This window comes from Ursus arctos, unplaced genomic scaffold (genome assembly GCF_023065955.2).
Source record: "Ursus arctos isolate Adak ecotype North America unplaced genomic scaffold, UrsArc2.0 scaffold_16, whole genome shotgun sequence".
In the NCBI taxonomy this organism is placed as follows: Eukaryota; Metazoa; Chordata; class Mammalia; order Carnivora; family Ursidae; genus Ursus; species Ursus arctos.
Window position 1 is genome coordinate 38,511,945 of NW_026622830.1, and position 13,154 is coordinate 38,525,098.

General features: G+C 39.2%; 1 protein-coding gene across 3 annotated transcripts in view; it reads left to right on the forward strand.

Annotated features, from left to right (window-relative positions):
- MACROD2 (mono-ADP ribosylhydrolase 2) overlaps nt 1-13,154 on the forward strand; it is a 1,872,659-nt gene that overhangs the window by 627,337 nt on the left and 1,232,168 nt on the right. For all 3 annotated transcript variants that reach the window (XM_057312671.1, XM_057312670.1, XM_057312672.1), the window contains exon 5: nt 856-972. In XM_057312671.1, the coding sequence (XP_057168654.1) occupies nt 856-972 (117 nt within the window). The remainder of the gene's footprint in view (nt 1-855; nt 973-13,154) is intronic.

A 13,154-nucleotide genomic window follows, 5' to 3' on the forward strand; every position in this document is an offset into this window, starting at 1 on the left:
TTTCCAACAGCATTAGGTTTGTGTTTTCAAAAGGCAAGTCTCAAGGTGTGGGCCAGATGTGAAGGGGGAGGATGAGAGGCCAGAGGACTGAGGAGACTTTGGGTTGGTGAAAGGCAGGAAGCTGTTCATTTAGTGGAGCGCGGGCAGGAGCAGCTGAAGTTCTTGGCTTAGTCGCTGTCAGGTGAGTGAGGGTGGTTTCATGGGCATTTACTAAGACCCAAGCTACCCTTGCCTGTCGTCTAGTGCTCTGTCAGCCTGCACAGACACAGCTGTGTTTGTGTCCTGGTGTTGGGGGAGGGGGAGCTCAGAAGTCTGGTTTTTTTTAATGGCTTTAATTCTACTCTCAGTTTTGAGGTGAGTACAGATGTTTTAGAGTGTTGTTTTCACTTTCTTCTTGACCTTTTTCTTCTATAACTTGTGGTATGTTGGAGGCAATACTTACCAGCTTGGGAGACAGAATTATTAGCATTTCTTTTGCACCCTGTGTTCAGTGACCTCAAGCTGATAGTTTGAAATTGGACATGGTGGGGGTATTTACACAATTGATGTTGGAAAAGGCTACAAATCAGGGATTCCCCCATCCCAAGAGAAAACTGTTGTTTAATGTTTGCCAGCACACTACATGACTTGTGTAACCCTTCTACCTCTGTCCACCACACACACACACACACACACACACACATGAAAGCATAGTGTTTGGAGGATTGGACATCATGGGTTTTCTTCCATGAGACTACGGTGATTTTCAAGAGGAACAAATTGAGTTCCTTTTCTCTTGCTGTATCCAGTTTTGCATTTACTTGCATTTACTTCCAAAAGGACAAAAATGAGCTAACTTTTTTCTCTCTCTCCTAGTGGATGGCTGTATTCACAGAGCAGCTGGCCCCTGTTTACTGGCTGAATGTCGTAACCTGAACGGCTGTGAGACTGGACATGCAAAAATCACATGTGGCTATGACCTGCCTGCAAAATGTGAGTACAGCTCTTGTGAACACTGTTTCCAGATCAGCTGAGCATGCTTATATGGTTTTATCCCTCAAGTGTGTAACTGGAAAAGGAAATGGTAGTGGTGATATTTAATTAAATGCGCTTATATTTGGATTTTGTCCTTGGTAATAAAATGTGTGCTCCAAATATTTCTTTAAATATATATGTATAATATGTGAGTGTAGGTGATTTTTGTTCAGGTCTTCGACAGAGTGTCTCTGAAACAGAGAAATAAAAATATGAGCAAAATGTACATTATAGTATTTAAAGGGTTGTGGAGTGACAGCTTCTGGAAATGATGCCAATTTCTTATTCCTTGTTCAGGTTTCTTGATTGTGGATGTGTTTAGAGCAAAGGAGATCAAAGTGATATATTGTGTTTTCAGCTGCCATGTAAAGGCTGATTGGCAATTACAGCCAAGGCATCTGTCACACTTTGCTTTCAGGAAAAGCCAATGGAATGTGGTTGTCAGTGTGAGAATGTATTTGCTCTTTGAATGTGGAATGGTCAAAATTTCCATTCTATTTGAATAGAGAGAAGTATTGCATTTGATTGACCTTGTTGCCTAGTCATTTAGCCAACTAAGTGGGGTGGCGTGGAATAAAAATACTGAGAGAGGAGCTGGTTAAAGGCACGGATTTTTTAATCACATAATCTTCAGGGTTGGCGGGTGGAGGTGAAGGGTTTCAGTGCACCATTAAGGTGTTCATTGATCTGGAAATTGGGACACCAGTTAATTGTTTATTCTGTTCATCTGCTTCTTCTGATACTGCCTGGGTCTGTAAATACATTTTATGTAAAAATGAACCGAGTTTTTGTTTTTTGTTTTTTTTTTTGTAGTGGAGAAAACGTGACTAAAAAATTATAACACAATCTGTAGGATACTTGTTAGGCTCTGTATAGACAAGTTGTGTAAGAATGAATTTCCTATGGATATGTGTGAGTGGAGAGATAGTGTGTTATATTTTCAAGATTAAAGAATGTTTAAATCTGAGGTTTTGTAGTAAATGTCATATATTAAAATGATATTTTTTCTTTATACACATTATAATACTGCATTCTATATTTCTCACAGTGGGTTCTAGTGAATGCAAGTCAGCTATATACTGTTTAATTTTTCCTTCAATGACTTCTCACTTTTCTTTCTTTCTTAGTGTTTTTACCTTGTGTGAAAGAGCCAAATCATGTGCCAAATGGCCCTCACTCCCACTTGAAATGTATATTTATGTCACATAGAGTCCTTTATGTACAGTGGTGTTTCAAACAGTTCTCCCTTTGAGTCAGAAAACCTGAGTATTAAAGGTGATTTCCCTTTCCAGAATTATATGTCTCTATGTTTACAAATATTGGTCATTTTTTCTTTTTAACACCGTACTACCTTTGTGATATAGCTAACTGATACCACCCGAGAACAAGCAGGTTATTGATTACTTTCAGACTTGTGTCTGTCCTTAAACTAAGGAATAAGGCCTGGTTTCCTACTGCTTTACTACTTTCTTTCTTATGTATTAAAGCACAAATAAATTCTTCACCTCTGAGATTTCCAAAGACAGATAACCTCGGTATCACTAACTATGACCAAATAAAATGGTGGCTTTAGTGTATGGGTGATGCCATGATGATTTTGTCTAATGTGCTTGCTCCGGTCTGACATCTCTAAGTCGTCCAGCTTAGTTGAGGGTTATTGAGGGAGGTATGAAGATCAATGACACCAAGACCTGCGCTTGAGGAGTTTCATGATTGAGTCATATCCTTGAGCTAAGGTGTGGCTTTCCTGGGCACCCCCAGGCCAACTGAGTCTTTGTGGCACAGGGACTCTAGTTAACAAAAGTCAGTCCACAAAACTTGGTACCAAATCTGTGTGAACGGAGATAATGAGAGTCTTATACGCATTTAAGTCACTGTGCACAGTCCACAGGGCACATCCAGTAAGAAAATCATCCAGCACCATAGAAAGGGCCAGATTTGGGATGGCAGTGCCACCTCACGAAAGTCACACACTAGACTACTTGTGAAGAAGTCTTGGTATTTCTCTATATTTTGAAAGATTAATGATCTATATTAGAAACATAAAGAGCAGGGAAAGCAATCAAGCAATATGGAAATGCATAATAATAGCTTACATCTGTATGCCACTTTATAGTTTTCCACAGTACTTTCACAAGCCTTTATATTTTAAATTATATTTTATAAACATTGTGTGTGTGTGTGTTCATTTCCCCTTTTCCTATCCCTGAAAGATGTTTTTCTTTCTCATCAATTTGGTTCATCCATTTCAGAGTCATTAACAATCCACAGATGTGCTTTTGTAGAAAGAGAATGAAAAGGAGCTCATTACATACTGCTTGGGTCATTTTCCCCCTCCATATTTAATAATTCCATGACAGTTTGACAGCAGAAACTAGTTCCTATCTGTCCTCTGTGACAGCGGGTTTATCATTATGGGGGTACTAAAGCCAGTCATCCAGCCACCATTGATAATATCTTCATGCATCAGCAATTTGTTTGGAAAACACTATTGTCTAGGTTACAGACGAACTTGGTAATTTCGAACAAGTCTTTGGTTTTTTTATGCTTGCTAAATTAATCTATTCCTAAATGCTTGTATTTGAATTAATCATGTTTGTCATCTATATTCTGTGACTCATCATAATTGGTGGAAAGATAAGCCTCAGAGATTTCGTTTATTCTTCATTGTTTGGATGTTTTGATTTCTCTTGATGTGGAATGTCCGATCATTCTTTTCAAAAGTAATTGTAAGAGTGGAAAGAATATTGGCTAATATTTCATTAAAGGAGATTGCTAAAGAAATGACTTAAGAAATAGACTAAGGACTGTTTATACAGTTGGACCTTTTGGGATCTTCTCTTTTACAATATTAGATTCATAATGAAATTTAGATACCTATAGAGTTTTAGAAGCTTATCAACATGTGGAACCTTCCTATTCGTACTATCATCATCCCACCAAAGGGTCAACTTCATGTGGGGGGAGTTTGTCCATCAGTCACAGTTTTAGTGTCAATATATAGCACAGTGTTTCCTGAATATGTGCTGAATTAATGTGAATGAATGAATGAGCAAATGAGTAGTTTCAGAACTTGTCACCTGGAAAATGGCTTTTCAAATGTTGCTTCTACTAATTTTTTCCCTCCTCCAATGCATTCTGCCCAGTGCTGGTAGATTAATATTCCTAAATCCAGAGTCCTCATGATTGTCTGTAAGACTAAGTGGTGTGGCTCTCCTTATGTCTCGGACATCATCTCCCTCTGTCCTCTTCCTTGCTCACACAGGTTGCTTTGCTGATCTGTAACGCGTTTGCATTAGAGTTCCTTCTGCCTGGAATTCTGTTCTTCTACAGACCTCCCTGGCTTGCTCCCTCACCTACTTCAAACGCTTGCTCAAATGTAACTTCCAATATTGCCCTAACCAACCTGTTTATAATTGCTTTTTCTGCTTTATTTATAATTGCTTATCTGTAGTATTTAACCTTCAAATACGTGGTATCATTTACTTATTGATTTTGCTTTTTGTCTGTCTCCCCCTATGAAAATGAGGGTGGAGATTTTTTTTTTCCTGTGTCTTTACACTTATTGCTGTGTCCATACAGGTTAGAGAAATGTTTGAAACATTATAAGGGCTCAGAATGTGTTAACTCCTCTCCTCTCAAAATCCTTGGATGGGTGTTTCCTTAAACATAGACTTGTTAGCCTGATTACCTTGGGCCTTCCATGATTTACTGCCATATCCTGAACTAACAAGCTTTTACATGATCTGAATTGCTCACAGTCATGTGCCTGGGCTTGGAGTCTGTATTTGGGGCCATCTAGAAAGCTCTTTGTCTCTTTCCTCTCTTCCAGACTCAACTCAAGTATCACTTCTCTCATAAAACAAATCTTCCTTATCAACTCGGTCAAAGGAACTTCTTTTTCCTTCAAACTCATGAATACAGCTTGTTAACACCTGAGGGCACTTTTCACTACTTTTTATTGTTACACGTACAAGTTTTCCACCTTTCTATCAGTCCATTGTATATAATGGGTACCACAGAAATATCTACTAGATGAATTACTTGTTAAAGGTGGAAGATTGGTTGATAATTGGTGATGGGTAAGATGTAAAAGACATTTTACGTGAATATCCCTGAGAAATGATGAAATTAGTGTTAATTATCCCTTAGGATTTTTAAATGATATTTTAACATATATCTAATTCCAAAGTCTCTCGTTTAAGGAATTTACTTTTAATGGCACTTCTCCTAAGGGTGAACAAATAAAAATAAAGAAACCATATCAACTTTATTTAATGACTTTTGGCATAGCTCCCATGTCTCTTCTATTTCTTGAGAATGCTCCATTTTTAGGCTTTAAGGTTGAATAATCATGAATGATAAATGGAAAAATATTAAAATCTGTATATAAAATGGTGAGATCTGTTTCTTTTACCCTTCCATTAACTCTTTGGAAGATATCGAAGAGTAATATTAGCTTCCAACTCACAGGTTTTTATTAATCATTTGAAAGGAGACTATAGGGTGAGAGACCATAGTATAGCATGTTAGAACATCATAGATTGATATGAATCAGAATCCTCATTGTATTTCCAGGTACAATAATAATCAGATGATGGTAGCTTAAAAGGTACAGTTGATAATAATTAATACTTCTCCTGTGCCCTTCATCAAGAAATCATAGTACTTTGAAACATTAGCTCATCAGTCCTTTAGAAATTTCTATGAGGAAGTGACATGACAAGTAATGGTATTTTCTTTCAACACAAAGGGAAATTCAGGTACAGAGCGGTTAAATTTGTTGCTTCCAGTAACAAACTATGTCCATGTTAGGACCATGGCAGATAGCTCAAGTATCACCTGATTAGGGCGAGAGTCTATGGCAGGTGTTGGCTGCCTGTTTTTTATAAATAAAATTTTATTAGAATACAGCATCCGTTTGTGTATTGTCTATAGCTGCTTTCACGGGATAGCGTCAAGTAGTTGCAACAGGAACTGTATGACTAGAAGGCCTGGAACATTTACTATCAGGCCTTTGCAGAAAGATTTTGCCAATTCCCGGTCTTTGGCAATCCCTATTTTTTATAAAGGAGGAAGCCAAGATTCAGAGAGGTTAAATATTTATTGAATTTTATTGAATGTATGTGATTTAGATCCCTATCGACAAAAGTGGGACTAAAATACCTGCCGTCTGTTTCTTGGGACAGCTCTTGATTCTGTTGCCTCAATAGAACGTCACCTTGGGAGGATGATCTGAAGCCTTTTAAATCTTTCAAATGATAAGGCCACCTTGAAAAAAAAAAAAATACCTTGGAAAAAAATGGTCATTTTTCTCAGTAGGGCCAGAACTGGAAAGTGAATAAGTCAAGTCTCTGAAGGGAGAATTAATTCAAACCACTAAAGTATTAGGCAATAAATCTTTATTCCTTGCTTCCTCCAGTGGGTGGTAGCTAATATGCTGAAAGGGAGCCTGTAGACCTGAGTAAATTCAGTTTCTAGAGTGGGTAACTCATAAGATGGTTCTGAGTTAGTCCTCTGCGATGGGTGACCTGATTTCAGCCATCATGGGCTCCACCAGCAGGTGTCGGATTGTGAAGGCAGTGGAGTGGGCATGCTGTCACGAATATGACTCTGTCAGGCTTTGATGGAGATCTGAGGGCCCTCATGAGCCCCTTCCATAATTAAATGACTTATATTACACAAAGAGAAAAGTGGCTTTTGAAGAACATAAAACCATCTTCCTTCCTGAAGAGAGACATGGGGTTGTTCCTCCTAAAACCAGCTCTGATTGGTTCATTTTCCTTAAGTGCTTTAGGCATTTAATTACTATCTGAATCTATTTCTTTGTAATTACCACCCCTTTCATTTATATTAAGCAGTTTTATACGTTTTATCTCCTTAGTGATCCTTATGATGAATGTGGAAGTGAAAAGGGCAGAAAGATTTTAAGACCCAGAGTAGTGGTTCTCAAAATGCACTGCCTGGAGCAGCAGCAGCACCTGGGGATTTGTTAGAGATGCAAATTCCTTTGCCCCACCCCAGATCTACGGAATTACACTTTGTGGTTTAACAAACTCTCTGGGTGACTGTGATGCAAGTTCAGGTGTGAGCATCATTGACCTAGACAGTGGTGGAATCCTGAGCAGAACCTTTGCCTTTTGATTCCTTACCCTAGGCACGTTTTGCTACATAACATAGACATCCTTTTGGGTTGCAGATTAGGGCTTTCTTTGAAGAGAACTCAGACATGCTCTTCTTTTCCTTTGTGGCATATTCACAGTTAGTATTTGTTTACTTGTTTATTGCTTACCTTCTCAAACAGAGTAACAGTTTAAGGAGAGGGAAGTCCTATACTCTTGTTCGCCTCTGATATCCTTACTATCTGACATAGTATCCAGAGCCAAGCTCATAGCTTTTGATACATATTTACTGGAGGAATTAATGAAGGCATTGTCTTTGTGGTACTCATAGCCCCCATGGCAGGAAACCAACCAAGAAGACATTCAAGATGGGACTACGTGATTCCAGAAATCCGCAGAGCTGGTATTGCTACCATTGCAGCACCTCCGTTATCCTGTCACCAGCCATGCTGCTTGCTCAAAGACTCTAGCAGTGCAAGAAAGCATAGGGAGACAGAGTTTGATTAACTTGTCCACGTGGCACCAAGATAACCTACACTGAGATTACTTTCTTTATGTCCTCTCTCTTTTTTTTACCCATTGTAATAACATAGATTCCATCTTCAAGTGACTTTGTGATGAAATAACTAAATGACTCTAATAGTAAATAGTCTTCTAAAAATAACGACATCTTGGAAGTAGCTAGTATTTACACTGTTGTATTACTAGCTGAGCGTAGAATAAGCGCCAGTGCTTGGCTTGCGTTATTTGAGATCTTAGTAGGCCTTCAGAGGACACCATCTACACCTTCTTTTGCCTATGTGATCAATAGGAAATAACAGTGTAAATCAATTCTGGGTAAGAATGTAAATGGGCTCTCAAGGCAATTCCTGCTGTGAAATAAGTAGTTAGCTGTGACACTGGCATTAACCGCAGTGGGGGTAATCAGCCTTTGGATGTGTTTAATCAGAGTTATCAGCTAAGATTAAAAAGAGAGCCACTGTTTTGCAGGGATAATCATTTTCAGGATTTAAAAGATGAATATTTGAAGGTGTTCTCATAAATTAAAGCCATCAGAATTGCTTTGAGTAATTTGGGATGCTTTGAGGTCAGGCACAACCAAACAGGAAAGGTTAATCTCAGAGCCAAAGTAGTTAATGTGCTGGAATTGCAGAATACATTTATTGAAATAAATGGTGAATGCTGAGTTAAATGAAGACTTCCCCCCATTGCTAAGATGTTCTTTGAGCTATTACTAACCTATATGACTTGATTAAAAAGTGGGCAACACCTAACAGTTTGCAAATTTTTTAATTATCTTCGCAATTATTTATCAAGCCCAAATACTAAATATTAGACTACATTATGGCTTAATTAGAAGGGTTTCCAATTGAAAATATTGATGAAACCAAGTTCTTCCCTATAGAATTAAAGATTGATTCTGGGTCAAGAACACTAAGCGTCAGGGTAGAAAGTCTGAAGAGGGGTCTTGAATCCAGGATATTCTAATTGTTTGGTAAAGTCCCTTAACCTCTGAGCCTCGGTTTCTTCATCCATAATTATCTGGGGATAGTCATATCTACCTTGGGTGAATTTGTTAAGATGCAGAACCACTTTTTATCAGGGTAAGGCATAATACAGGCATATGACTCTATTATTACTTGTAAAATGCTTAGCATACTTTATTTACTTATTCAGTCAGTGTTTACTAAGTACCTACTCTGAGCTAGAGTGCTCTTTTGGAATGTAGAAAACTATAGTGAAAAAGCTAAGGTTCAAGTACTCTTAGATCTTAGGTTCTTAGCACAGAGAAGCAGATAATAAACACATTCATGTAAGAGCAAAGCACCTGAGATCATGGTAAGGAATGTGAGGAAAATAAAGAATGGTAACAGAGTGGAGGGAAAGGGCTTCCTTTCCCATGGTGGTCAGGGAACACTACCCCTCTGAGATGATAGTGGAGCTGAGAGCCATAAGCTATCTAGGAGAAATTTATTGCTGGCAAAATGAAAGCACTTTACTATAGGGTTAAAAAAATTCACCTTGCCTGATATCTAAGACAAGATAGTTCCTGACTTTTTCAACTGTTCTTCCTTGGTATGGATATTATATTTCAGTTCTGACATATGTATAATTTTAATTTTAGTCTAGTTTTTAGAGCTAATAGAAGTAATGCTGCTGCTGCTGCAGCTGCTGGAGTTGACAGGGATTTTAATGATTATCTCATCTGACCTCCTAATTTTACAGTTAAGGAAGCCGAGGCCCAGAAAGATTATTTTATTTTTTATTTTTTATTTACCGTGTGATAAGGGACAGAGCCAAGACTAGAGTCTGGATATCCCGACTCACAGTATAGTGCTCTGTCTGCTGAAACATACTGTCTCTGTCTCTTAGATAATACTAACTCTCCTGTAGGAATGTTGTGATAATTTAATCAACTGTTAAGTGAGGTGATGTACATGAATATGCCTTTAGTACTGATTTCTTATTTTTTATGGCACTTTATTAATAGGCGTCTTAAATGAGGTATGTATACATGACATCATGAGGTCTACTAGTAATGTTTATGACAATAATCCATCCGAACATATGTGTCAGTGAGTGGTGTTTGAGAAGATATGGAAGTCGCAGATAGGAATTAAGAAAGAATAGTCCCTTGGGGCGCCTGGGTGGCACAGCGGTTAAGCGTCTGCCTTCGGCTCAGGGCGTGATCCCGGCGTTACAGGATCGAGCCCCACATCAGGCTCCTCCGCTATGAGCCTGCTTCTTCCTCTCCCACTCCCCCTGCTTGTGTTCCCTCTCTTGCTGACTGTCTCTATCTCTGTCGAATAAATAAATAAAATCTTTAAAAAAAAAAAAAAAAGAAAGAATAGTCCCATACCATCCTCAAGACTCATACATTTGCTCCTGCTTCCTTCCAGTATCTTGTTCTCAGAGGAAAGGGAAGGTCTTCAAAAGTCATTTTGAGAAACTTTAGATGAGAACTTTATTGGTTTTAAAGATACATCCACAAGTTCTTTGGTATTTCTCCCCTGGAGTGGGAGAGTTTAGTTCCCCTCCCCTTGTATGTGCCCTGAACTTAATGACTCCTTTCTAGTGAATAGAATATATCAGAATAATGGGAATTACTGAGATTAAGTTACAAAAGACTATGGCTTCCATCTTTAACTCTCATTCTCTCTCAAATCACTCTGTTTCCTAGGGCTGCCATTACAAAATACCACAAATTTGATGTCTTAAAACAGCACTTATTTCTCTCATGGTCCTGGCAGCCAGAGGTCTGAAATCAATTTCTTGGCAGGTGTCTGGGACTCCTTCTGGGGACTCCAGGGGGAAGTCCATCCTTGCCTCTTCCAGGTTCTGGTGGTTTCTGGTATTCCTTGGCTTATAGCAACATAACTCCAATCTTTGCCTCTATTTTCACATGGTCATCTTCCCTTTCCCATATTCTCTTTTTTCTTCTCCTATGAGGACGCTTGTCATTAGGCCTACTCTATTCCAGAATGATCTCAAGGTCTTGAGATCCTTAACTTAATTATATCCATAAAGACCCCTTTTCCAAATAGGCTCACATTCAGATTCTGGGGCTTAGGTCATGGAGATTTCTTTTCGGAGTCACCATTCAATCCACTACATACTGTCTCTGGGTGAAGTCAGCTTGCATGTTACGAAGCAGCTCTGAGGAGAGGAAAACCTGCTACCATGTTGTGAGAGAACTCAAACAGCCTCTGAAGAGACTCCTAAGGCAAGAACTGAGGTCTGCCTGTAACAATGGGAGTAAACTTGGAAGGGGATCTGAGATCTGCCAACAATCATTAAAGTGAGCTTGGGAGCACATCCTCTAGACCCAGTGGAGCTTTCTGATATTCACAGCCCCCATGGAGTTTGACTGCAACAGCATGAAAGACACGGAGCCAAAACCACCTGGTGAAGCCACTATCAAATTCCTGTCCTGAAAGACCTGTGTGATAACAAATATTTATGATTTTAAGTTTGGGGCATTTGTTACATGGCAATAGGTAATAATACAGCAACTATGGCCGTGAAGTTCATTTAAGAGGTAAGGAGCCCACTCACAGAATGGTTAGTGTCTATTTTCTTAGCACGTGATGTCCCAGGCTGAGAGACAGGTGAGGTGACATGTGAGGTGAAAGCAAAAAGATTTTGGGGTAAGGTGACAATCAGTGATCTTAAAATCAAAAATGCAACCATACTCCGTACCATACCTCTGCCATAGGCAGTATACTGGATTGGAAAACTGTTACGAATAAAAACTTGTCATTTTTATATTAAATATTTATATTTTAAACTTAGTGTATGTCAAATACATATATATTTATAAAGATAGATAGGTAAGGGGCGCCTGGGTGGCACAGCGGTTAAGCGTCTGCCTTCGGCTCAGGGTGTGATCCCGGAGTTGTGGGATCGAGCCCCACATCAGGCTCCTCCGCTATGAGCCTGCTTCTTCCTCTCCCACTCCCCCTGCTTGTGTTCCCTCTCTCGCTGGCTGTCTCTATCCCTGTCAAATAAATAAATAAAATCTTAAAAAAAAAAAAAGATAGGTAAATAAATAGATTTATAGATTAGAGGCAAAGAGAACCCAAATTCAGCTTAGTAAAGAAGCATTGGGAGAAAAGCAACACAAACCCAAACACACAATTGGGTATTGATATTTACCTGATATTCCTTAAGTGTCTTTAGTCTTTGCACTTGTTACTCACATGCTCTTTATTGTTAGGAATTGCCGTTTTCATTTTGAGGGCAAAAATGAATTCAGCCTTTATCCTGTGTGGAAGCTGCAAGCTAAGTGAAGCAGGGGTAGCTTCCTATTTACGTTTGTGGCAGTGCCCTTCTAAATCTGTTTGCTCTGCCAGGTGCTGTGTTTCCCATTAGCTCCTTCGTTTGTCAGAACCACCTAGACTTTGCTCCATTTCTAATCACATGCTATTTGTGAAATCCCTATAATTTCCTAAGGCCTTCTGAAGCTTTCCTTTTCCTACCTGTGACATTTCGAAGAGAGATTTATTCCTCCTCTATATTTATTCTGCTTAGAGAAGATCACCAGAGACAACCTTAACTGTATTTTTGCAAATTTTCTTTCAAATTGTGTCTGTATTGTATTTAGAGTGCAGTTACCCATTTGAAAGTTGGCGAAGTGCAAGGGGCTGTCTTAGAAATTCCTTCCATTTTCAGGCACTGAGATCTTGCTTTCTTACTTCATGGCGCATGATGCCAAACTTGTCTTTCCTTACGTGGCCAGATGGCTGTGTTCCTGTTGTAACGTCACTCCTTACCTGGGTGTGTCAGATGCATACACTTGAGTGTGTCATTTCTCACGTACTCCATTTAGAAGTATATTCTCATTATGCTGAGCACAGGTTTTCTTCTGCATTATAAGGTTTTGTGAGAATGGAATTCAGGGATTTTTTTTTTTTTTTTTTTCAGTCTGTGGAGCAGTTGGGAAAGCATTCTGGACGAGTTTGGGTTTGTGGGTGGCTTGATGGAACTGGGGTGGAGAGTCTGACAGGATCTCCCAGGAACTCCCAGAAGGCAGAGGAAATATAACTGCTGTGCTGGGCAGCCTGGCAGGACTGGGCCCTCTTCCTCCATGCATCTGTGACATATCTTACCTATTGTTTTTAAAATTAAGAAAAGTCATTTTGGTTTAACGTCCTCTTAATAATATCTGGTGCCCAAATAGTTGAGTGGATGCCAAGAATAATGAGAGATTGAGGGACACATGGGTGGCTCAGTCAGTTAAGCGTCCGCCTTCAGCTCAGGTCATGATCCCAGGGTCCCGGGATTAAGCCCCACATCAGACTCGCTGCTCAGCGGGGAGCCTGCTTCTCCCTCTACTGCTCCCTCTGCTTGTACTCTCACCCCCCCCCTCTCTCTGTCAAATGAATAAATAAATAAAATCGTAAAAAAAAAAGAATAATGAGAGATTGAGAAACCGCACATCAAAGTGTATCCATCAAAAATGGTCAGGGCTCTGTTTGTAGAATATTAAACAATTGTGATATCGATTCATATAGCTGT